The following is a 27,047-nucleotide window of genomic DNA, read 5'->3' on the forward strand; positions in this document are numbered from 1 at the left end:
AAGCACACAGCCAAGAAAACGCAGGAGTGGCTTCGGTACAAGTCTCTGAATGTCCTTGAGTGGCCCAGCCAGAGCCTGGACTTGAACCCGATCGAAGAGACCTGAAAATAGTTGTGCAGCAACGCTCCCCATCCAACCTAACAGAGATTGAGAGGATCTGCAGAGAAGAATGGGAGAAACTCCCCAAATACAGGTGTGCCAAGCTTGTAGCATTATACCCAAAATGACTCGAGACTGCAATTGCTGCCCAAGGTGCTTCAACAAAGTACTGGGTAAAGGGTCTGAATAATTATGTGAATATGATAAATACATATTTTGTATATATATATAAATTAGTAAAAAAATATAAAAATCCGTTTTTGGTTTGTCATTATGGGGTATTGTGTATAGATTGATGAGAATTTAATTTTTTTTTTTTTTAGAATAAGGCTGTAAGCTAACAAAATGTGGATGAAGGTCAAGGGGTCTGAATACTTTCCGAAGGCACTGTATCTGCCTGTCTATATTTGGTAATGCGTTGACATTTTGACAATTCCTGATCATAAGGAGGTTAGGTCATAATTGTCGAGGGATCTGTGGCCAGAAATTGTGCAAAAGAAGAACAGCCTCTCGTTTTTCTGGGTGTTTACGGTCATCAACAAGAGGATACGTCTGAAATCTAAGGTAAAGTACAACCTTAACTTTACAGTGTTTGGTGATTAGTTATCTGATTCGAATTATTTCATTTTAGAGGTATTGTTCACTTGAATGATGACTTTTAAATGTCATATTGTTTAGTAAAATTCTGACTGGTTTTGTGTCACTTCATAACTAAACCATTCCAGCATTAATGACATGACAATAGTCCTATGGTTATTTATTTTGGTCTGGATATGGACACTTACGGATTAAATCTTTCAAATAAAACAATAGCAGATAGCAATTCATCAAAATAGTATGTAATGATAAACATATAATGCTTAAATGGTTAAAAATGTATACAATTCTCAATTCCGGGATTCTTGAAAGATGGGACAATCCTTGTCATGCAGTGAAACTTTATTTTATAGTAAACATTTTTATTTTTTTTGCATTATTTGAGCAAAAAAATTACATTTCGTGGAATTTTATAAGGGGAAAGATTTGCTTTTGGAAATTTCAAAATATTTTCAATATTGTTCATTTCCATGTGGGCTCTATGCCCAGAAATGCCCTTGTCCAGAGCAAAGGATCCCAATTTCAAACTCTCGTAAAAACGAGCAATAACTAATAACTAACTGAAAAGGAATGTTATGTAATTTCTTGCAATAGCCCTCTCAAGTAATATTTCTCTCAAAACTATACTTCCTAAAAAACGTGTCCGGAGATTTGGGGCTCTATTCAGTATGTATCACGGAAGTTCAGTATTAAAACGTGATTGAAATATAAAGGCAATGCTCTCGTTTTAGCGGAGACTGCATTCGGTTTAAACAGAAAGTACCTTCAAATGTTGTTACGCTACAACGATACAGATGGAATAGAGCCCTTGGTCACCTCCATCAGATTAGTCTGAAATCCTAAATGAATCAGGAATGAGCAGGGTCAGTTACATCGTAATACCTTTCATGTTCTCATAGTGCAACAAGACCCTTCATGGCCTGTAAAGTTCTCTACTTTTGATAGAATTAAACAAATAATATTGAAATCACCATGGTCACACCCATAATCTTTCAACTCCATCTCCCGTATACACTGAACAAGAATATAAATGCAACATGTAAAGTGTTGATCCCATGTTTCATGATTTGAAATAAAAGATCGCAGAAATTTTACATACACACAAAAAGCGTATGTCTCTCAAATTAGTTTACATCCCTGTTAGTGAGCATTTATCCCTTTTAATCCATCCACCTGACAGGTGTGGCATATCAAGAAACTGATTAAACAGCATGATCATTACACAGGTAAACCTTGTGCTGGGGACAATAAAAGGCCACTCTAAAATGTGAAGTGTTGAGGGAGCGTGCAATTGGCATACTGACTGCAGGAATGTCCACCAGAGCTGTTGCCAGAGAATTTGGCAGTACGTCAAACCAGGCCTCACAACCGTAGATCATGTGTATGGCGTTGTGTCGGCAAGCGGTTTGCTGATGTTAACGAGTGCCCCATGGTGGTAGTGTGGTTATGGTATGGGCAGGCATAAGCTACGGACCACAAACACAATTGCATTTTATGTATGGAAATTTTTCTGCACAAAAATGACATGACGAGATCCTGAGGCCCATTGTGAGGCCCATGTTTTTTAGGTATCTGTGACCAACAGATGCATATCTGCATTCCCAGTCATGTGAAATCCATAGATTAGGGCCTAATGAATTTATTTAAATTGACAGATTTCCTCATATGAACTGTAACTCAGTAAAATCAATGAAATTGTTGCATTTATATTTTTGTTCAGTATAGATTAAGATAGGATATTAATTTTGGTTCAAATATGTTTATTTTAATTAGGTTTTGAAGTCATAAAGCAACTGAGGGAAAACAAAATTGCTACTTTGTATACCACTTGAACGAAGAATAATAGTCAAACATAAACTCGTCTAACGTTAACTCCGTCAAACATAAACTCGTCTAACGTTAACTCCGTCAGAGTGCTGAAAGATCTGATAGGATGTTTTTATTGGGGATTTACAAATGAAGGATTTTCTATATTTGACAAATAATTGTATAGAACTTTTATTTTTAGAGGCAAAAATATGTCTGTTTTAAGTGTTTTTGTCAACTCTGTTAGTAGCTTGTCAACAAAATTAAACAAAAATAAGTTTGGAGATTTGTATTACATATTTGAATAATCTAATGTTATCATGAAACTATCAATGCCTTTAAACACATTTAGGATAATACATGTAAAAATGAAATGCCTTTTAAGGTGTCTGACAGAGTTTATATACATCCTATGAAAATATCTATTTCAAATGTTGTTAATATTAGGAAAAGTATTTGTGAAAAAAGTAGAGATTGTCCCTTCTATCAAGAATTCCTGTATTATTGTATTGACACAATTATATTATAGTAGCTATCAAATGACTGTCTTTTCCTTTCCCCTCAACAGTCACCTCCAAGCATGGATGATATGTGCTCGATTTTCACTGAAGAGGAGTTGAGTCTCTACAACATCACTGATTGTGAATTCGTCAAGCCTGAGGGCCTTGGTCCTGTGCTCGGGCCCCGTCACCTGTCCGCCCTGGTGTTCTATGGCTTGGTCTTCCTGCTGGGTGTCCCGGGCAACGCTCTGGTGGTGTGGGTGACGGGCTTCCGCATGCCGCGCTCCGTCACCTCTCTGTGGTTCCTCAACCTGGCCCTGGCTGACCTGCTGTGCTGCCTGTCCCTGCCCCTCCTCATGGTGCCCCTGACCATGGATCAGCACTGGCCCTTTGGCCCTGTGGCCTGCAAGCTGCTCAAGGGCCTCATCTACCTGATTATGTACTGTAGCGTGCTGCTGCTGGTACTCATCAGCCTGGACCGCTTTCTGCTGGTCAGCCGGCCCGTGTGGTGCCAGAACTGGAGGAGGCCTCGCAAGGCTGGCTGGGTATGTGTTGGGGTGTGGCTCCTGGCTCTGCTGGGCAGCATCCCCCAGTTTGTCTATGTGAAGGAGGTCCAGTTAAGCACCAGTAAGTCAGAGTGCCTGGGATTGTACACTGTAGCCAGCGGCTGGGCTATCACTACAGTACGCTTCCTGGTGGGTTTCGTGCTGCCATTCATCACCATTGTGGCTTGTCATTGGGTTGTGTACAGCAGGGCCAGGGGGGGGTCTGGGGAGGGGCCTGGGAGGGTGAGTGAGGCGCGCTCCAGACGCACCTTGAGGGTCATTGTTGCCGTGTCGCTGAGCTTCTTCTTGTGCTGGCTTCCACTGCACTTACTGGACTTCCTGGTTCTATCAACCCCCCGGCACTCATCGCACAGCGCCAACGTACAGCTGGCCCACACTCTGGCCCTCTGCCTGGCCTACTGTAACAGCTGCCTCAACCCTCTGCTCTATGTGTGTCTGGGACGAGGCTTTAAGCAGAGTATCAATCGCTCCCTGCGCAATATGTTCAACTTTGCCACCGAGGAGTCGGTAACCAGACAGAGCATGTTCAAGAGCACATCAGAAAGAACCCAGGAGATTAATATGTGAAGTTCTGTGTGTGTATGTGTGTTTTTGCGTGTCGGAGGTGGAACTGCATTAGAGCTGTCAAATCCACAAGCGGCTCCTGGCATTATAACTAAAGTGGACATTGCAAATTTGCTGCATGGAGTCGCAGTAAGAGAAATCCCATGCAGCCTTGTTTACAAGTTCTAACACTGGAATGTGAGATGTAATCTACACATTGATTAGGCTGATAGAAATCCTCATTATTTAGTTTAATGATTTTCAACTTAAGAGTAATAATTTTATATATATCCTAACGCAAGGGGGACAGGTGTGGCTTCGTGACAATGATCAAGAGCAGCTGCTCACGGAATTGACAGCTCCAACACATTTACACCTCCATAACATCAGCTATGTTTAGATTTGACTTCATTTTCATAGATATGTCATTTTGACAAATATGTAATGTTTTTGCCCTCAGATAATAACAAGAACTGTTAATGAGCACACCAGAACATGAATTGTGTTAAACATTTAAATTAAGAAAATAAATACATGTATTTGTGTTGAAATAAAATGTTTTATGAAACAAAGTTGCTCTTTAAAATGCTTTCATCCCATTCTCCCACACCCATGTCTTCTTCCTCTGTCACTACTGTGATAAGCTCTCTCTTTCAGATATCATCTGTGGTAATCAGCAGTGCAACTTTCTCAATAAATCACCACTGCATTTCCTAGAAATATAGTTCACTGGAGTGCCACTTTGAAATTGTTTATCATTCACAATCTCTGTGCTCTGTGCTTGCCTAAAGATGAGGCGGTTCAGAAACCCTAATAAAGAAACTTTAATACAGTGTTGTGCAACAGAACAGGAAGCCCTGTCCTCTCTGCAATATGTCTCTGTCAGCAATCACACTTCTGCAATTACGGGCTCTATCCCCATAGCGGTTGTTTTGGAGTGTCAGAGCTGTGTCAGAGCTGTTAAATTTTATTTCACATATCATATGAGGTAATCAGCAGTTCCACTTCCGCAATAAATCACACCTGCATTCCATAGAAATACAGTTCACTGGTGCCATTTTGAAATTGTTTGTAACACTTTATTTGGAGAGTGCATATGTAGATGCTCTATAGACTATCAGTAACATTTCAACTAACTACTAACCCTAACCTTAACCCTAATCCTAACCTTAAATGTAACCCTTACCCTAACCCTAACCCTAGCCCTAACCTTATCATAACCCTTATTCTAAACCTAATTCTAACCGTAAGCTTAGCAGGCAGTTTGTTGATAGTATGACGGACTATCCAAATAAAGTGTGACCAAATTGTTTATCATTCACAAGCTCTGTGCTCTGTGCCCTGTGCTCTGTGCTCTGTGCCCTGTGCCTTGTGCTCTGTGCCCTGTGCCCTGTGCTTGCCTAAAGAGGGGGTTCGCATTTGGGACATAAAAAAACGAATAGAAATAAAAAGCTTAAGGCCCGGGTTAGGGTTAGTATACCATGCTCTCAATCATGCACAAAATCTTAGAATTAACATATTTTCATAACTTGGTACATGAAAATATGCAGCAGATGTTCGGAGCAAGGTTTAAAGCAGTTTTACTGATACACCACAGGGGGGCGACAGTGATGTACACTTTCTGTTATACAACTAGCACACTGAAAGCAGTTTAGGCTAACACAGGCAGCTCAATCCTGATCTTTTTGTCACTAATTGGTCTTTGATCAATCAGATCAGCTCTGAATAAGAACTAATGTGAAAATAACTGTATTTATGTGTGAGAAATATCCAGTAGGCATTCTGGAGTCCACTATTCTAGGTTGAATACTAGAAAGTGTCAAATGAATCACATGGCCTAAAAGACCACAACATCTTTATTTACAAACTACATTCATACAAACAAGGCCACAGGCAGGTATTTACAGAAATGGGTGTGCTGACCCCTCACTACAGTCACCTACAGGGCCAGTGCTACAGACATGGGCTTCAGGTCCAGGCTGCAAGGTGGTGCAGCTGAGAGAAGAGAGGTAGTGGTTCACTTTCAGGTGTCCATATGTGACATGGCAGTGTCACCATCAGAGGATGACTTTCATTAAACAAATGAATGGTTAATGCAGAGTTAATGCACAGTCTGATGGTGAAATGTGGTTTAGCTAGATGATATCATGATACTGATCTTAGGCCAGTTACAGACATCTGAGTTTTTCCTGAAGGTAAAATAGCTTTTGATTTTATGACAATGCTGCACGGACCAGCATAGGTAGACAGAGGGTGTGAACTGTAGGTGATGTAGGTTGAACCATCAGACTGTGCAGGATATGGGCAGTAGAAACAATCGGTGATAGACATATTTTCAGACTGTTGTCATGACTTTGAGAGAGCCGGCGCGGAATCGCAGAATCTTCTTCTTTAGGGCATGAGAGGCTATGATTTTAACAAAGGCCTTGGGCTGCGAGGAGACCTTTGAGGAGGCCTGAGGGGAGGAGGAAGAGGAGGGGGCCAGACGAGGGGGCAGCTGCTGGGGCCACACCAGCCCCCCCTCATCGGAGTCACTAGAGAGGGAGCTGGAGGCAGGGGAGTACACCTCACTCATGCTGAACTCTGACTCCCCAGGGGCAGCCTGCACATGGCCCTCCTCTCCCCGACACAGAGGTGCTCTCTCCGGGTACTCTGAGAGGCGAGGCTGGGCATGGACCTGAGAGTGGTGGTTGGGGTTTGCATGAGAGCAGGCCTGGGTGTAGCGGGCCCTACGAGGTGGGCATCTGTGGGCCTGCTCACCCTGGGTCTCCCCTTCCTCCTGGCTGAGCTCCAGGGTGGAGCACCAGCGTTGCCCCCCAGCGGTGTTGCTGTGCTGGGGGCCTGTGTGTGGACCCTGGCACCTCTGGTGCTGGGGGCGCTCGGCTGTGCTGTACCTGTGCTTAGGGAAAGCCCTCTCCCCCATCAAACTGTTCTCAGACTGGGAGCGGCAGGTCCTGTGGTCAGGCTTCTTGGAGCTCTGTCCCTCCTCACGACTCTTCTTCCCCGTGGCCCTGGTCTTTGAGCTGCTTTGGTCTGGGGACACAAATGTTTGGCTGGGCTTGGAGGCCTCTGGAGGATAATGTGAGGGGGAGTGTTCTGGAGGATAGTGTGAGGATAGTACAGGGGCGTGGCATGCCTGCCCAGGAATGTACTGTGCTCTGACAAGGTGTTTATGTGAAGCTGGGGAGTGGGGCAGTGGGTAGTGCTGGGGGGAATCAGACTCACTACTTAAACAAGGGTCCTTAGCTCCACAAGGGGGGTCCAGGGAGGGTGGATGCCCCCCGGCCAGGGAGTGAGGTCTGGAGTGAGGGTAGGGTAAAGACAGATAACAGTCCTCCTCCATGGATGGGCCCCCCCCCCCCCACACCTCCCTGTCTAGAGGGTCACATCCCCAGGCCTGGCACTCACGGTCAGGGTAGAGGTCCTGTGGGTCAGGGATGCAGTGCTCAGGGGTGTGAAGAGGGGGTTTCCTTTGCAGGCTGCTCTGCCTGTTAATGCTGGATGAGGAGGAGATGGAGGGGTCAGGCCCCAGACTGGTACGAGGCATGCAGGGCCGGGGTGAGAACGCGTAGCGATGGATGAGACCCAGGATGTAGCCTTCTACTCTCAGAGCCTGCTGGAAATCCTCCTCAGTGGCCTGGTCCTCCCAACCCTGGGCAGAGTGTGGGTCCCACTGCCAGGGCTCCTCAGCCGTCACCTCCTCAGCGATGCCCTCCAGGGGTGGGTAGGGGGCAGAGAAGGATTGGGGCACAGTGGCACGAGGGGCTGGCTCCATCAGACTCTCACTTGTCAGTTGGAGGGCATCTTCTGTAGATGGAGAGCACAGAGAGAAGTTGTGTTTGTTTTACTACTGATACCAGTACCTAATGCAACTATAATAACAATGTAATAAAGTAAAGACAGCCCATGGTGTTGTTGCTATGATACCATGAACCCTATTGGGGTTGAAAGAGAGCTGTTGATAGTGAGAGTGAGCTGAACTCACTCAGAGACTTGGGCCTCTCAGTGCTGTTGTAGCCCCAGCCAGAGGGGGGCTCTGGGAACTCAGAGGGACAGGAATGCCCCTTTGGAGACTGGCCCTCACTCGACTCATAGAACCCTGGGAAACACAGATGATGTCACTCATTAGACCTCGGCTCTTTCAGGCTTTCTCAAACCATATGTTGACAAACTAATTTCTAACGTCTCGGCTCTTAAACAAATCACAGAACCAATAACAGCAGAAAGTAGGGCACAAAAACAACATTTGTTCGAACTAATGAAATGTTAAAGTCATTATACATGTACTTCAAAGAAATATAGGGCCACAATTAATGTAAAAAGAGTATACAGAAAATATACAGAACATGGGTCAAACACACACAAAAAATGGTGTTACTACATTAAGAAAAATACAAGTACCCCATGCCCCTCTGATGTGGTTCAGGGGTTAAAGTTCTGAGGTCAGAAATTGACAGGTGGTAGCATAAGAAGTTGAAAAATAAAAGGAGAGCTGCACACTCTAGGAGCTCGGATGCAATCATTTAATAACCTAATAACCAACGTTTCGACAGACAAGCTGTCTTCATCAGGGTATTATCATGACACAAGGCAAGACCCAGATGCAGACACAGGAGGCAGATGGTTGGAGTCTTACAATATTTATTAATCCAATAGGGGAAGGCAAGAGAATGGTTGTGGACAGGCAAAAGGGTCAAAACCAGTTCAGAGTCCAAAAGGGCAGGCAGAATCAGGGTCAGGGCAGGCAGGATGATCAGGCAGGCGGGAAAGTAGTCCAGAGTCAGGCAGGGGCCAACCCGGGAGGACTATCAAAAAGAGAATAGCAAAAGGAGTACGGGAAAACACGCTGGTTGACTTGACTAACATACAAGACGAACTGGCACAGAGAGACAGGAAACACAGGGATAAATACACCGGGGATAATAAGCGACACCTGGAGGGGGTGGAGACAATCACAGGAACAGGTGAAACAGATCAGGGCGTGACAGGTATAATGACAAACACTGCGGGTCACCAAATTATTTTTCAATCTTCAACATAAAAATGCTACCAACATTTTTCTATTGATACATGTTACAAATGATGGAGTCACGCATGATTCACCGAATGATAATTTTGAAAGAGGAAGTAAAGTACTTTAAGAATATGTTTTCTTTTCAGTCTCCTCAATTTCCACTAACCGAAGCTAATTGTATGGATTTTTTCCCTCTTAATAATGTAAAATTAACATCTGTACAGAAAGACTCATGTGAAGGCCAAATTACAGAGGAACTTCTTGATGTGAAAACTCCAGGGCTGGATGGCATACCAGTGGAAGTATACCAAACTTTTTTTGATATACTCAGAGGACCATTATAAGCATGTTTTAACCACTCCTATATAAACGGTAGATTATCAGACACACAAGAAGGTCTGATTTCATTATTACTGAAACAGGATCCAAGTGGTATATATATAGATCCAGTCCATTAAAAAAATTGGAGGCCTCTTACACTTCAGTGTTTTCATAGCTGATTTTGAAAAGGCTTTTGATAAAGTACGACTGGAGTTTATATATAAATGCCTGGAATATTTCAATTTTGGCAGAATCTCTTATAAAATGGGTTAAAGTTATGTATAGTAACCCTAGGTGTAAAATAGTAAATAATGGCTACATCTTAGAAAGTTTTAAACTGTCAAGAGGAGTAAAATAAGGTTGTCCACTATTGGCATATCTATGTCCACTATCGGCATATCGAAATGTTAGCTGTTAAAATTAGATCCAACAATAATATTAAGGGATTAGAAATCCGTGGCTTAAAAACAAAGGTGCCATTCTACGCTGATGATTCATGTTTTCTTTTAAAACCATAATTAGAATCCCTCCACAGCCTCATAGAGGATCTAGATACTTTTGCTAACCTCTCTGGATTAAAACCAAATTATGACAATATTACGTATTGGATCACAAAAAAATGCAAAAAATATTCAATTTTATTTGGAATGGCAAGTCAGACAAAATTAAAAGGGCCTATTTATATAACGAATATGAATTCGGAGGACAGCCATTATTAAATATTAAAGCATTAGACCTCTCACTAAAGGCATCAGTCATCCAAAAGTTATACTTAAATCCCGAAATGGTTCTCTAGTAAACAATTAAGAATGTCTCACCCCATGTTCAAGAATGATATTTTTCCCTTTATTCAGCTAACAACTGCTCACTTTCGGTTATTTGAAAACTAAATAATCTCCAAAATATAGTTATTTTTTAAACAAGCCTTAGAAAGTTGGTTGCAATTTCAGTTTAATCCTCTTGAAAAGACAGAACAAATAATACAACAAATATTGTGGTTAAAACCTCTCTAGGGTATGTGGGACATTAGCGTCCCACCTGGCCAACATCCGGTGAAATTGCAGAGCGCCAAATTCAAAATACAGAAATACACATAATAAGCATTCATAAAATATACAAGTGTTATACATCGGCTTAAAGATTAACTTCTTGTTAATCCAGCCGCTGTGTCAGATTTCAAAAAGGCTTTACGGCGAAAGCATACCATGCGATTATCTGAGGACAGCACCAGTGTAAAAAAGTATACAAACATTTACCAGCCAAGTAGAGGAGTCACTAAAGTCAGAAATAGAGATAAAATTGATCACTTACCTTTGATGATCTTCATATGGTTGCACTCACAACACTCCCAGTTACACAGTAAATGTTTGTTTTATGTTTTCTTTTATGTATCAAAAACTCAGTTTTGTTGGCGCGTTTTGTTCAGTAATCCAATGGCTCCAAGGCGGTCACAACAGGCAGACGAATACATACTAAAATTACCGGTAAAGTTCGTCGACACATGTCAAACGATGTGTATAATTAATCTTCAGGTTGTTTATTGTCTTTATAATCAATAATATTTAAACCGGACAATACCGTTTTCAATAGAAAGGAAAAATAACAAACGGCGCGCAAATCAGGTCTGCATACTTCCTCTGTCCTCTGACCAAAATGGCTTTTTACTCGTCGTTTTTCAAAATAAAAGCCTGAAACCATGTCTAAAGACTGTTGCCATCTAGTGGAAGCCATAGGAACTGCAATCGGATTCCTAACCCATTGGATTCTCTATAGGCATTGAGTTGAAAAACAGCCACATGAGAATAATTCCACTTCTTGGATGGATTTGTCTCAGGTTTTCGCCTGCCATATCAGTTCCGTTATACTCACATACATTATTGTAACAGTTTTGGAAACTTTAGAGTGTTTTCTATCCAAATCTACCAATTATATGCATATCCTAACTTCTGGGCCTGAGTAACAGGCTGTTTACTTTGGGCACGCTTTTCATCTGGAGGTGAAAATACTGCCCCCTACCCAAGAGAGGTTAAACTCAAATATACTAATTGATTTAAAAAAACGTATTTTTCGATAATAAAAAATATATATATAATTTTTGTAAATTATATCATAAATAGGACTGGTGAAGTTATGTCACACATGCAGTTAACACAGACATATGGAAATGCTCTAGCCAAAATTACAACCAACTAATTGCAGCATTAACATAAAAATGGAAGAGGCAAGAAGAAGGGGGAAAAAGTAAGGAACTTGTCTGTCGGCCTTACATTAAAGACCATAAATGGTTAAAGAAAATTGTTATAAATAAAAACATATACCAATTTCATTTAAGGACCAAAAAAGTGATAGCTCTGCCATATAAATCGCACATGGTTTATGAATTGACACGCAAAACAACGCCGGATTCAAAACTACGAATTTCTCAATTTAAATTATTATACAAAATTCTTGCAACCAATAGAATGTTATATATATGGGGGATACAATCTTCCCAGCTCTGCAGATTTTGCTGCGAGGAGGCAGAGTCATTAGATTTATTTAGATCAATTTATTTTCGTACTGTCCATATGTAGCTCGTTTTTGGTCACAGATCCAGGAATGGCTGAAGAATTGCAACATTTACCTAGAACTAATGCTGCAGATAGCAATATTGGGTGATGTGAAAAGTTCTAGTCAATCTATCAATAATATAATTATTATTTTAGCAAAAATGTTTATCTTTAATCTACAATCTCTTAAAGCTATGAGAATAGTAAGGTTCAGTATTTTTGTGAAGCATCACAGCACAGTTGAAAAATATATGCCAAATAGAAATCCAAAATGGATGGTGTTAAGAGATAGATGGGAGGGGTTGAATGGAGCTGAGGGGTGGGACTAATAACAACAAGATAACCAATGTAAAACATACGGGGTCTGTAAAATGTACAGTGGGGCAAAAAAGTATTTAGTCAGCCACCAATTGTGCAAGTTCTCCCACTTAAAAAGATGAGAGAGGCCTGTAATTTTCATCATAGGTACACTTCAACTATGACAAACAAAATGAGAAAAAAAATCCAGAAAATCACATTGTAGGATTTTTTATGAATTTATTTGCAAATTATGGTGGAAAATAAGTATTTGGTCAATAACAAAAGTTTATCTCAATACTTTGTTATATACCCTTTGTTGGCAATGACAGAGGTCAAACGTTTTCTGTAAGTCTTCACAAGGTTTTCACACACTGTTGCTGGTATTTTGGCCCATTCCTCCATGCAGATCTCCCCTAGAGCAGTGATGTTTTGGGGCTGTTGCTGGGCAACACGGACTTTCAACTCCCTCCAAAGATTTTCTATGGGGTTGAGATCTGGAGACTGGCTAGGCCACTCCAGGACCTTGAAATGCTTCTTACGAAGCCACTCCTTCGTTGCCCGGGCGGTGTGTTTGGGATCATTGTCATGCTGAAAGACCCAGCCACGTTTCATCTTCAATGCCCTTACTGATGGTAGGCTTTGTTACTTTGGTCCCAGCTCTCTGCAGGTCATTCACTACGTCCCCCCGTGTGGTTCTGGGATTTTTGCTCACCGTTCTTGTGATCATTTTGACCCCACGGGGTGAGATCTTGCGTGGAGCCCCAGATCGAGGGAGATTATCAGTGGTCTTGTATGTCTTCAATTTCCTAATAATTGATTTCTTCAAACCAAGCTGCTTACCTATTGCAGATTCAGTCTTCCCAGCCTGGTGCAGGTCTACAATTTTGTTTCTGGTGTCCTTTGACAGCTCTTTGGTCTTGGCCATAGTGGGGTTTGGAGTGTGACTGTTTGAGGTTGTGGACAGGTGTCTTTTATACTGATAACAAGTTCAAACAGGTGCCATTAATACAGGTAACGAGTGGAGGACAGAGGAGCCTACAGGACAGAGGAGCCTACAAGTTACAGGTCTATGAGAGCCAGAAATCTTGCTTGTTTGTAGGTGACCAAATACTTATTTTCCACCATAATTTGCAAATAAATTCATTAAAAATGTGATTTTCTGCATTTTTTTTTCTCATTTTGTCTGAAGTGTACCTATGATGAAAATTACAGGCCTCTCTCATCTCTTTAAGTGGGAGAACTTGCACAATTGGTGGCTGACTAAATACTTTTTTGCCCCACTGTATATAAGTTCAGAAATTTTGTGAAACAGCACAGTTACAAATAGAAATCAAACTGGATGGACATCAGAAATAAAGGAAGGACTAAAAACAAACAGAATATAACTATTGTAAAATAGATTGTGTCTGTAAAATGTGTATAATATGTATAAACTGAAGGTAGAAGCCTAAGTGTTTTTGTTTATTAGTTTACTCCAATTGGGGAGAGGTGGTAGGGTTTGCAGGGAATAATAAAGGTATATTTAAAAGAAAAAGTGTGTATATGTATGTATGTATATATATGAATGTTTATGTATATATATATACACAAGTATGCATGTTTATGGATATATATATTTACCCAAAACATATATGGAGGATTGGAAATGATGCAGACAATTAAATTGATGGAAGCAACAATCTATATGCAATATTAAAGCTGATCCACCCCTTAAAAAAATTAATAATAATAATAATTTAAAAAAGATTACAAAAAAACACCAAAAAAACACTGTGGGTCACTACTTTAAATACTGTCAAAGGATACACAGGTGTCTGTGTCACAATTCCAATAGTGGTGATGAAGGAGTCAGGCGCAGAGAGCAGGGTAGTGAGTAGCAAGTGGATTTAATATTCCAAAAAGATATATAACGAGACGGCAACGCCACACATCCAAGGGCGCGTCAAGTACAGTCCAAAACAAACAGGACAAAATCCACAGGGAACAGACACCACAAGAAAAATACGACACCACAAACAGAAAAACAAGCCCGCACAAAAGTCGGCGGGCCAACTGGGTTTAAATAGCCCACAATAAACCTAAACACAAAAGAGGTGCAACAAATCAGACAAAACTAAATGAAACAGAAAAGGGGATCGGTGGCAGCTAGTAGGCCGGAGACAACGACCGCCGAGCGCCGCCCGAACGGGAAGAGGCACCATCTTCGGCGGGATTCGTAACAGTCTGAAATCATGGCCGGGTATGGCTTGATATCATTGGTTAATTTACAGATATAAATAGAACACATAAAAACATGAATGGATAGCATACAATCATAGATACAGTTTGGCTACATATGCCTACAAACATTTACAATGAATAGCAAAATCACAATAATCACAAAAATGGCTTCAGATCAAAGTCAACTTTGAGACCGAAAGGAGCAAATGTGTTTAAATTAAAGATACAGGCACAAGATACAGACAGCCTCTCGTTTTAACAATAAATTGTCAAGGTCACCCCCTCACCTAGGGAGGGTGACGAGTTCGATGCCGATATAACGTAGGAACAAAATAGAGTTGTTTGCTTCCAAAAAGTGGGCTGCTACAGGGTACAGTACGTCGAGTTCTTGCACCTAATGGTACTACGATGCGCTTCGTTTTACCCACATAATTTTTACCACAAGGACAAGTTAGAAGATAAATAACTACCTTAGTGGAGCACGTGATAACACCTTTGATTGGGATCTGTTTCCCTGTTTGGGGGTGTTTGAAGGATCTACATTTGTAAGTGCCATTACATTGAGCACAGCCATTACAGTTGTATTTTCCATCCGATAGAGGCGCAAATAGACATTGTGGAGGGGTATTTTGGGGTGGTAAATCAGACTTTACCAATTCATCTCTGAGATTTCTGCCCCGCGAGAATACTATCAAGGGAGGGTCCAAAAACACATTACCCATACTGTCATCGGATCTTAGAATGTGTCAATGTTTGTGAACGATTCCCTTAATTTGTTCAGAGCATTTTGAATAGTGGGTAGTAAGAACGCAATAATGCTTCTTTTGTGAGACTGTCCTTGAAAGAGATCATGTCTCGATTTGTTTTGGATTTTCTCAACGACAGTATTAATCTGACCAATTTTGTACCCCCTTTCATTTAATTTTCTTTGCGTCTCAGCCATATTTGATTCGACAGAATTGGCTATAGGGAAAACTGTTTTCAAGGGAAACTGGTGAAAGCTAAATGCCCTCAACAAACTGTATCTATGATTGTATGCTATCCATTCATGTTTTTTATATGTTGTATTTCTATATGTAAATTAACCAATGATATCAAACCACACCTGGCCATGATTACACACACCTGTTTGGATCCTTTGAAACTATATAAACTAGTGACCCACTGTGTTTGTCATTATAAACTGGGTGGTTTGAACACTGAATGTTGATTGGCTGACAGCCGTGGTATATCAGACCATATACCACAGGTATGACAAAACATTTATTTTTACTGCTCTAATTACGTTGGTAACCAGTGTATAATAGCAATAAGGCACCTCAGGAGTTTGTGATATATGGCCAATATACCAAATCAAATCAAATTGTATTGGTCACATGCACATGGTTAGCAGATGTTAATGCGAGTGTAGCGAAATGCTTGTGCTTCTAGTTCCGACAGTGCAGTAATATCTAACAAGTAATCTAACAATTCCCCAACAACTACCTAATACACACAAATCTAAAGGGGTGCATGAGAATATGTACATATAAATATATGGATGAGCGGCTAAGGACTGTGCCTAAGAACAGCCCTTAGCCTTGGTATATTGGCCATATACCACACCTCATCGGGCCTTATTGCTTAATTATACCCTGATGAAGACAGCTTGTCTGTCGAAACATTGGTTATTAGGTTATGAAATTATTGCATCTGAGATCCTAGAGTGTGCGGCTCTCCTTTTCTTTTTCAAGTGTTCTACTCTGCTAGCCAGCATTTTGCCTCCAGGTCGCATGAGGAGTACCTGAGCTGGGCCGACTGTCCATCGTGTCACCTTGGGTCCCCTCATAGGTGACATCATCTGTGTCCACTCTCAGCTCACAAACCTGCTGTTCCAGTGCCAGCATTAGCCCCCAGGGGGAGCTCTGGAGCGCCCTCTGAAACAGACCAACACGCAGGCATGATAACACATACACTAGACATACATAGCTTTAAGTCAATGTGAATTATGACCAAGTGTAGTAATTTTTCATCCATTTACCTGGATGACCAAAACACACTATTAACCTTAAACAAATAACCGTATACAGAATGTTTTATTCCCACCTTTGGATAGTGGAGGTAGTATAGGCCTATACACATCAGTGTGCATGGCTGCATGGGCTGCATGCATGCTACTATAGCCCAATCCCAGTTACGTAAGATACCTGAGGATGCAGCCAGCTGGAACATGAATAATTCACTGTAGTGGGAACTGTGTTGAGATGTTATTTTTGTGGATGCACATGCAGCAGGACACACACATCTCATACACCAGGGGGTTGTTTAATCAGCCAGGCAATTTCAGGTCATCTGAGTACTCACAGTCAACACACACTAGCTATGCATGGCCTCCCCAGCACGCACACGCACACGCACACACACACACACTTCAATTTGCCTGTTATGACTTTTGCTACATTAAATTATGTCATTAACAGATGTCAGCAAAATAATGTGACACTCTACATTACAGAGTCTTGGGGATGGAGAGGCTGTTATACAACTGACAGGAGACGCTTTATGTAGAGTGTGTGTGTGTGTGTGTCTGAGTGTGTGTGTCTGAGTGTGTGTGTGTAGTGTGTCTGTGTAGTGTGTCTGCTGTACACTGCTGGGATGCAAATTATTTATTGAAAGTGACCAAGGTTTCAGCAGTGTGGCGGGGAGGGGAAATTCTTCCTTGAATTAAATGAGCATACAGTATGTGGAGCGTGCAGTGACAGATGAATGAAAAATACAGTTTGTCATTTTGGCATTACAAGGAGCCAACCTTCACATGAGCCAAACCAGCATCATACCAATGAAAGCTAACATAATGAGCTAGAGAGTATAAAAACACTCCACATACTGTAGATCTCAACTTTCCTATTCATATCGATGATATGGTCACTCGGCAGCGCTGGAATAATTGCTGGGATTCTGGGTGCTTTGTCTCAGACAGATTAGAATAGATCAGTGTGATAGCAGCGCTGCGTTTATGAACAGCCAAAAGACCCAAGCCAGGCTGTCCGCATAAGCATTCATTATGCAATAAAACCTATTGGAGAGATGTTTTCTGCCACTAAACTAATATCAAAGACAAAGCCATTGTATTATGGTGGTTCCTAATAGGAGAGTGGAAGAGATCTCTAGGTTTTATAGCTACCTGAGTCCGAACAAAATAAATAATACAAGGAAGGAAGAAAAGAGAGAGAGGAAAATAGAGAGGAAAACAGTGTATTGGAAATCAATTTATCTGTGACACACTGTCACAAAATGGATCATTAGGCCTAGGTCCTCTGGCAAGCTAGCCTCACACGGATATAGAACTAGCCTCACACGGATATAGAACTAGCCTCACACGGATATAGAACTAGCCTCACACGGATATAGAACTAGCCTCACACGGATATAGAACTAGCCTCACACGGATATAGAACTAGCCTCACACGGATATAGAACTAGCCTCACACGGATATAGAACTAGCCTCACACGGTTATAGAACTAGCCTCACACGGATATAGAACTAGCCTCACACGGTTATAGAACTAGCCTCACACGGATATAGAACTAGCAGACACTGTGAAAGGCTGGCTTATTAAAACGTAATGACACAGAATACGAACAAAGCTTTGAGGACACCCAAAGAAACATACAGTCAACATACTGCTGACTTCCAGAGTGTGTAGCTCTGGAGGGATCTCAAGAGGGCTCCCTTTCATGCGATACCTTTGATTCTGCTGCATTATTAATTGACGCCTCCTGGCTCCCAGATCTCATACCGCACACTGCCTGGCATCATTACTATTTGACTGCCTCCTGTGCTCTCTCCGTTAGAGAGGGGGATGGGAAGGGGAGCAGCCAGGCAGCTTCGTGGCAGTGAGCCGGGGAGCCATGGAATCAGGAACATAGCCCCTCTATAATTAAAGCAATGTTGTGACTGGCACCAAAGGGAGAGGACTGTGGGAGGCCGGAAACTACTGCTATACAATACCACCCTGGCCCCCACTACTCCACCGCTTGACTAAGCCACCGTTCACACACAGACACACATACGCACACATGCATGCATGCACACACACCATGTTTACATAACAGGCGTGAATGGGGCATGCAGGCTGCACACTCTGGCCTCAGTGGCCTTTCTCCTCAGCAGGAACAACTGGCTCTGAATGGACTCTATCCAGCTTGACTTCCCAATCAGTCAGTCAGTGCTCAGGTGACACAGCTGCTAAGAGCCTCCAGCTCAGGGGGAAGCTAGGCTAATGAAGAAGGGGGGTGTTATGGGACAAAGCCCCAGACCCAGGCAGCTCTCACCCACCCAGACATCAGTCACTCACCACTGAGAGGGGTAGTCTCACTAATGATGTGGCCCTCTATGGAAGACACATGGGCACAAAACGTCTTAGACATGCCAAAATCACCACAAACTGAGGCCAAGCACATACATCAATAGAGACACAGATGCACACACACACACACACACACACACACACACACACACACACACACACACACACACACACACACACACACACACACACACACACACACACACACACACACACGCACACGCACACGCACATGCCCATACAGTAAATATGATCACACACAAAGGCTAGCTAATGATTGAGATCTTCAAACACACACAGCAGGGTGTCTCAGAGTGGGGTCAATGTCTTGTGCTTTACCAGCTGCTGTCTGGCATAGCATGGCTGTCAGCACCTTCACACTGGGTCATTATAAACAGGACAGGAGGCCCTGGGGCCAGAGCCACTGCCAAGGGAACTGTTCCCCCCTCCCAGGAGAGGGCTGCATGGGTCAGTTGCTTCTGTGTGAACCTGTCTTAAAGCCTCCACACAACATTGACTCTCTACATGCAATATGAGATTGGGTCCAGTGGTGAACATGGAGAAGTGATGTTTGGGTTGGGTAGATGGGCTGAATAGAGGTGGTTCAATTAGACCTTGATGTCAGATCATTCTCCAACCAATACTCCCCAAGGAATTTTCTGTGTAATTACTTGCACGCTTGGATAGACAATGTAGTTATTATCCATCGATCCAAATGACAGATCCCTCTAATGGACCGACCAGAATGACTTGATGAAATGCGCACTGCACATTGTGAGAAAATATGCGGCATTTAGGGGTAGTCAGTCACTCCACGCACAGTCTAAGAAATAGTCTTTACCATCCCATTCGAAGCAGAGACAGTTTGCTCTACGTTGATATCTCATTGGTGATCTGTTTCAGTTGTGTTTTTAAAGTGGCGGCATGATTCCCCTGTCTGCGCACAGAGGCCCTTGGGTTCATTAGTATTCTGCTCCATATGCGCCCATTGTTTGGGCCGCGGCGGAGGAGAGGCACGCGGGGGGAGGCTGGAGGAGAGGAAGGTGGCTGATTTAATTTCTTTCACCCTCTTTTATAGGAGCTTTCTATTGAAGACAGTGGGACGTGTGCGAGTCGAGGGTGTAGTGTAGTCTGAAGGCTACTTAGCCTGCGTGTATTTTAGAGGATAGAGGGAGAAAGTTGGGCATAAGGAGAAAATTGTGACATCCCATTCATTCCAAAGAAAATATGTATTATTTAAAGAGATGTTTTAGTTTTTACAGAAGCCCATTGTCTCTATAATAGGCTAATGCTATGCGTGTGTAATAGTTGCCGTCATGGATAGCTAGAGATATTTTTTATTATTATTTGGGATGACATCGGTTGGATGGCCGGATTCTCTATACGCGTGGTGATAGCCTACTCAGTTGAATGGTGGGACACGGATCACGCCCATCTCTGGCAGCATAATCATAGGCTAGTTCCCATAAGGGCGTCGAAAATCTCCGCATGCGAAAGAAACGTGCCTCATAACTTATATCTACATTATATATGATGCTATGCTATTAATATCACATGAAAGACATAGGCCTGTCAACATTGATTTAATAGAAATGTAACTGTTCATATAGCCCATCATCTCCCATTATAGACGAATTTGAAAAGAAAAGTCAACGAATTAATTGGTATAAACACTTGCTAAGTAAAATACAACATACATGTAGGGCCATGCAGGGAACAATGGGTAATTAAACGGTGGACCGCTCCACCCCCCATTTCGCCCGAAGGATGGGAACGATTAGATCCTTTCAGATGGGGATACCGTTAATCAAGTTAAGTAACTTGCAGATACGTGTCGTCGCTGAACAATAGGCGCACACCACCAATGCATTGTCCACTAACGGTAAATAAAAGTCGTATTTTATATAGGCTATGTAATACGCTACATAGCCTATATAAAATACGATTTTTTTTATTTTTTTTACCGTTAGTGGACAATGCATTGGTGGTGTGCGCCTATTGTGGGGGTTAATCGCCGTGGCGACCGTCCACCCTGGGCAAATAACCATTCTGCGCACTGCAACGATGTTTCCACGAAGTATATTTTCGTACCTATTTGCCACAAAAAAAAGCAACAATGTCCAAACTACCTCCATCTCTCTAACTTCTTACCAGCTGACGTCTCAATGTCAAGTTTTCTTGCCCCCAGCTGCTGAAACCCGATAGCTCGTTCCTTGTGGAATTTTCGAGCATGGGCTCCCCCAGAGCCAGAGCACGGAGGACCAGGCACTCCTGCCTCTGCTTGCTGAGCTCCAGCTCACCGAGTCCGGCCAGACTGGCCTCCAGGCGCTCCTTATTGCGACTGCGCTCCGCAGTCATTGGGAAATTAAAGACATGATACATGGTTCCAAAACCTCTTCCAATGGTTTGATAGAAAAACCGGAATTACTTTCAATATTTATTTTACAAAAAGGTTATTACTCCACTCCGTATCTTACATGTTTTTTAAACCCGGTGTTGCATCCAATTTTGTTCTTCATCGCACATGTGGATATCCATTCTGCTTTCTTTGAATTAGGCTATAGTGATGGTTGCCTATTTGCAGCAAGGTGCCTGTGTCTGTGGGATAAACATTTTCTATTTCGCAGCTGCCAGACGTAGACTGGTGTGCTCCGCCCTTCTTCACACCCTATTGGCTCTTATGATGATGATTAAAACCGGGACGGCATCCACCTCTTGCAATCCGGTCTCAACTGTCATGGGATGAAAAATGCCGTGTGTCTTGATGGGTTGGCTATAGCCCATTCCCTATGTATTTTCTCACTACTTTTAAGCACTACACATCTACCCCAGCCATGCACACTCGAATATTGTGGGTTGAGGCTGGCTGGTTATCTGGTTATCCTGTCGATGGCATGCTTTACTGGGACATATTGAAATAAATATGACGATAAATAACAAGGTCAAGAGATATGGAGAGGCCATTAACACTTATCATCAACGGTTTCTTTGGGCATATCCCAGAAAGCAAAATGAAGTAAAACATATATTTCAGAATTATTTTCTAGAAGTTGACATCAACGGTGCATTTTAGGTCCTGAATGAAAGATGAAAAGACATTGAAAATACATATTTTCCAGATGTTGAAAATACAAAATTACTTTGACGTTTTTTTTGGTCATTTATTCTATGGCGAAATTTAAATTACACACACATTCTCAATAAAGTAAGCGTTATATCACAATATATTTTTTCAAGCCTTTTAATATTGGAAAGAGGAGCCAACTGAAAATTGTAACAGAATATTTATTTTTGCTCCCACCTGTCAGATCCAATTACAAATCTGAACCCATTATAAACATCTATGCTTTGGCCAAATATAGCCCAGTCGAGGATTTTCCAAAAGCTTCAAAATCTGGCAGCAATGACGTCTAAACCTAAAGAATAAACCAACAGACCACTTCAACTGGAATAACATTATCAATAATGGTTACCAAATTCTTATTTTATTGCTATGACTGTCAGCCTAAATGTTGTTGTTTATCTACCTTAGTTGAATGCACTGATTGCAAGTCACTCTGGATAAGAGCATCTACTGAATGACCAAAATGCAAATGTGAAAACCAAGCAATTGCAAAGCATACTGAGTATTATTCTAAGGAGCTCAGCCCCCAAACAAATACCACTTTTGGTCGTTGCAGACCACATCCAAAACGGAACGAATCATGCGTGAGATCCGAGCAGCATTAGTTGCAGCATTAACTGTTGCAACAAAGTTGGAAGCACAGAATCATCTAGAATGTCACTGTATGCTGTAGCGTTCAGATTTCACTTCACCAGAACTAAGGAGCCAAAACCATGAAAAACAGTCCCAGACCTTTATTCCTCCTCCACAAAACTTTACAGTTGGCACTATGCATTGGGACAGGTAGCGTTCTCTTGGCATCCGACAAACCCAGATTCATCACTCCAGAGAACGCATTTCCAGTTCTCCAGAGTCCAATGGCGGCAAGTTTTACACCACTCCAGCCGACGCTTGGCATTGCTAATGGTGCTCTTGTTTGCGGCTGCTCGGGCCATGGAAACCCATTTCATGAAGCTCCCGAAACAGTTATTCTGCTGAAGTTGCTTCCCAAAGGCAGTTTGGAACTCGGTAGTGAGTGTTGCAACCGAGGACAGACGTTTTTACACGCTACGCGCTTCAGCACTCTGTGGTCCCATTCTGTGAGCTTGTGTGGCCTACCACTTCGGGGCCGAGCCATGGTTGCTCCTAGATGTTTACACTTCACAATAACAGCACATACAGTTGACCGGGGCAGCTCTAGCAGGGCAGAAATTTGACAAACTGACTTGTTGGGAAGGTGGCATCCTGACAGTGCCACATTGAAAGTCATTGATCTCTTCAGTAAGGCCATTCTACTGAAAATGTTTGTCTATGGAGATTGCATGGCGGTGTGCTCGATTTTATACACCCGTCAGCAACGGGTGTGGTTTAAATAGCCAAATACACTAATTTGAAGGGGTGTCCACATACTTTAATATACATAGTGTAGGTTGTTATCAACCAAGACAGTAAGAACCCCTGAAGCTAGCTAGCTTATTCATCAAGATAGATTCCTAAACTACTGTATGTTCCACTCACCAAAGGTCCCCTATTTGCCTTGCATGTCCAGTTGTCGATGATGCAGTTCTTGTAGGCTTCATCAAGAGGAAAAACTATTTTAAAAGAGTAAACTTCACAAATCTTGAATGTTTTTGTTCAATACTTTTTTATTCATACTTCCCATCTCTACTTCACATCTACCAGAAAACCATTTTATCTTAGTTCCTATTAGGCAAAGTTCTTGGCAAGTCAAAACCCACGCACAGCGCAGGTTTGATTCTCTTGTCAGTACATATATATATATACATATACACTACCATTCAAAAGTTGTCCTTGTTTTTGAAAGAAAAGCTAATTTTTTGTCCATTAAAATAACATCAATTGATCAGAAATACAGTGTAGACATTGTTAATGTTGTAAATGACTATTGTTGCTGGAAAACGGCAGATTTTTTATGGAATATCTATATAGGCGTACAGAGGCCCATTATCAGCAACCATCACTCCTGTGTTCCAATGGCACGTTAGCTAATTCCAATGGCTCGTTAGCAGATTCATTAAATAGTACCCGGAAAACACCAATCTTAATGTCAAAAGTGAAGAGGCGACTCCGGGATGCTGGCCTTCTAGGCAGAGTTGCAAAGAAAAAGCCATATCTCAGACTGGCCAATAAAAATAAAAGATTTAAGTGGGCAAAAGAACACAGACACTGGACAGAGGAACTCTGCCTAGAAGGCCAGCATCCCGAAGTCACCTCTTCACTGTTGACGTTGAGACTGATGTTTTGAGGGTGCTATTTAATGAATCTGCCAGTTGAGGGCTTGCGAGGCGCCTGTTTCTCAAACTAGACACTTTAATGTACTTGTCCTCTTGCTCAGTTGTGCACCGGGGCCTCCCACTACTCTTTCTATTCTGATTAGGGCCAGTTTGCGCTGTTCTGTGAAGGGAGTAGTACACAGCGTTGTACGAGATCTTCAGTTTCTTGGCAATTTCTCGCATGGAATAGCCATTTCTCAGAACAAGAATATACTGACGAGTTTCAGAAGAAAGTTATTTGTTTCTGGCCATTTTGAGCATGTAATCGAACCCACAAATGCTCCAACTTGTCTAAAGAAGCACAGATGTATTGCTTCTTTAATCAGCACCACAGTTTTCAGCTGTGCTAACATAATTGCAAAAGGCTTTTCTAATGACCAATTAGCCTTTTAAAATTATAAACTTGGAGCTAACACAACTTGCCATTGGAAACAGGAGTGATGGTTGCTGATAATGGGCCTCTGTATGCCTATGTAGATATTCCATAAAAAAACAGCTGTTTCCAACTACAACAGTCATTTACAACATTAACAATGTCTACACTGTATTTCTGATCAATTTTATGTTATTTTAATGGACAAAAAATTAGCTTTTCTTTAAATAACAAGGACATTTCTAAGTGGCCCCATCTTTTAACGGTAGTGTACATACCATGTATAAATTGAATTAAGATACATTCTACAGATCAAAACAGGACAAAAAAACATACATTATGTTTCTTTTTGAACTGAGCTAAACCAGTAAGATAATGCCAAGACACACTTGTAGAACGTTGCTATAAATTTGTTCAGGACTTTTGTGCGTTAGCCAGAGATTTCAGTACGAGTGGGACAGTGCCTTGCTACTGCTCTAATCGTAACAGCAAGGCAGATTTCAATTAATGTAGTCAGTGAAACACACAATGAATGCAGTGTTGATGACAACAGAATGGCGCTGTCAAGACACCTTTAGAGCAAGAATAGCTCAAGAATAGAATCATACAATCATTCTTGGTAATGCAAAAAAATGTGTTAGCGTACACACAAAACCCCCACAAAAAAACCCAAACAGATCTATGAGAGGTCATGGGTTATACATTTAGATAGTAATGGTGATTGAGAGGAATGTTGAATAATATGATTGAATATCTAGTGTTTTCTATGACAGGTCACTGTAATAGAGATGAAAAAACGAAAGCTAAACACTTGATCTTGAGCTATCATCCATAAAGTCTATGAATACTGTTACAATATGGTATAATGCTTGTTGTTTAAATAAACATAAACGATACCCTTATAACGAGTTCATACGCACCACCATAAGATGTTTACTCATATGACACATAACATGTTATAATTCTGCATAACAGCTAATTACATACTTACAATCTAGTTGTAATGTTTTGTGGTATTGCCATGAATTGCAGAATGAGATTACTTTAGATTAACAATTCGGAATGAATAACAATGAATACACCCATCTTTTGCAGACATTCTAGATGCTAACTTGATGAACCCATGGTATGTTACCATGTTTCTTTCAGATTATTTGAAATGGTCCATTTTAATTACTAAAATAAATACAGAAATCCAAGGAATTTTCTAACTCAAAAAGTCCATACACTTTAAAAATAAACAAAGCATTTCAGTCACATTTTCACATATGAAATATAATCACATATTTAAAAAAAAAAACTCACCATATCTTTCAGTATAATATACCTTGATTGTGAAAGTGATTTCTATAAAACAGAAACATTTCCAACCACTGTGATTCAGATGTTAAGATTTCCATAAATGACCAATAATACACCTTGCAATATCAAAAGTCATCATATGACACGCCGCAGGAGAGCAAAGCCTAAAACATGCTTTCAGGATAACAACTCATTCACTAACTAGAGTCTTGCGTATAGTCTGTCCACGAGCGATCACTTAATCAGTAACTCACCAATGCAACGACAGCACACATTACAGCAGGGGGGTCAAACATACTCAAACAAACTCAATATACTTTACTAAAACCAAATCGAAACAGTGTAGAAATTATACAATGGACTTACATTCATACAGTTTCTTGACCAGCTCGCTAATAATCACCGAAAGGAAAGCAACACAGTCAGGGAGCATAGAAAATGATAAAATCAATAGATAGAGGACCAATTATTTTGCCAATTTTGATGGCGAGGAAATATAACCAATTTTCAAAGCTGCCCCCCAGACCTCGTTGAGGACCGAATGTGACCCCTGGGGCAAAATTTGTTTGACATCCCTGCATTAAAGAGATAGATACCCACTCCTCCAAAGTCCACATACAACCCACTCCTGTCCTGTCAAACCCTGAAATATCTAAGAGAGTAACACAAAGCTGGCTGGAATTGCTCTTTTGGGACTAACATTGTTACATAATTACATCATCAAGTGAATAGAAATGTGTTGAATGGGTACTTGAGACATTTTATTTCAATCAAAGATACAGAGTAAGCATTCTATGTTGGATACAAGTAATACTTTTTAGAATGCAAAAAGGGCTTCCTTTTCACTATAAGATAATGGCTGAAATACCACTGAGTTTCTTTCATTCACTATTTGGAATGTCCATAAAGTGCAGTACTGTCTTTATTAAGTGCTTTTATTACTGAGCTCTTGCCGCAGCTAGGGGGTACACTTCTTCAGACATTGCCTAGCTGAGGTTAACAGCAGGTATTTACTTGCCTTTCAATAAATCAATGATAAATAAATTTAATGAATTGTGTACAGATTCCAACACAAACATTGGACAGGGAGAGTGAAGGTGCGTGTATGAT

At 41.5% G+C, this 27,047-nt stretch overlaps 3 protein-coding genes across 6 annotated transcripts in view; 1 reads left to right on the top strand and 2 right to left on the bottom strand.

Moving 5' to 3' along the window:
- The first annotated feature begins 522 nt into the window (after positions 1–522).
- On the top strand, positions 523–4,683 carry LOC139548131 (C5a anaphylatoxin chemotactic receptor 1). The gene is made up of 2 exons (XM_071357541.1): positions 523–663; positions 3,071–4,683. Exon 2 carries the CDS (start codon positions 3,083–3,085, stop codon positions 4,133–4,135), a length of 1,053 nt encoding a protein of 350 aa, XP_071213642.1. The 5' UTR covers positions 523–663; positions 3,071–3,082; the 3' UTR covers positions 4,136–4,683.
- A 1,252-nt stretch (positions 4,684–5,935) lies between these two features.
- Positions 5,936–21,364, bottom strand: LOC139548130 (dapper homolog 3-like). Its single transcript, XM_071357540.1, has 4 exons — positions 21,017–21,364; positions 16,299–16,431; positions 8,097–8,210; positions 5,936–7,918 (listed from the first exon to the last, which is right to left on the bottom strand). Exons 1-4 carry the CDS (start codon positions 21,245–21,247, stop codon positions 6,447–6,449), a joined length of 1,950 nt encoding a protein of 649 aa, XP_071213641.1. The 5' UTR covers positions 21,248–21,364; the 3' UTR covers positions 5,936–6,446.
- Positions 21,365–23,594: 2,230 nt separating this feature from the next.
- The window catches only part of LOC139548132 (protein Aster-B-like), a 152,653-nt gene continuing 149,200 nt past the window's right edge, over positions 23,595–27,047 (bottom strand). For all 4 annotated transcript variants that reach the window (XM_071357544.1, XM_071357543.1, XM_071357545.1 and 1 more), the window contains one exon: positions 23,595–27,047. This exon is cut by the window's right edge and continues 2,040 nt beyond it. The gene's annotated coding sequence lies outside the window, so the exon portion shown is untranslated.

Source organism: Salvelinus alpinus, chromosome 21 (assembly GCF_045679555.1).
Source record: "Salvelinus alpinus chromosome 21, SLU_Salpinus.1, whole genome shotgun sequence".
NCBI lineage: Eukaryota > Metazoa > Chordata > Actinopteri > Salmoniformes > Salmonidae > Salvelinus > Salvelinus alpinus.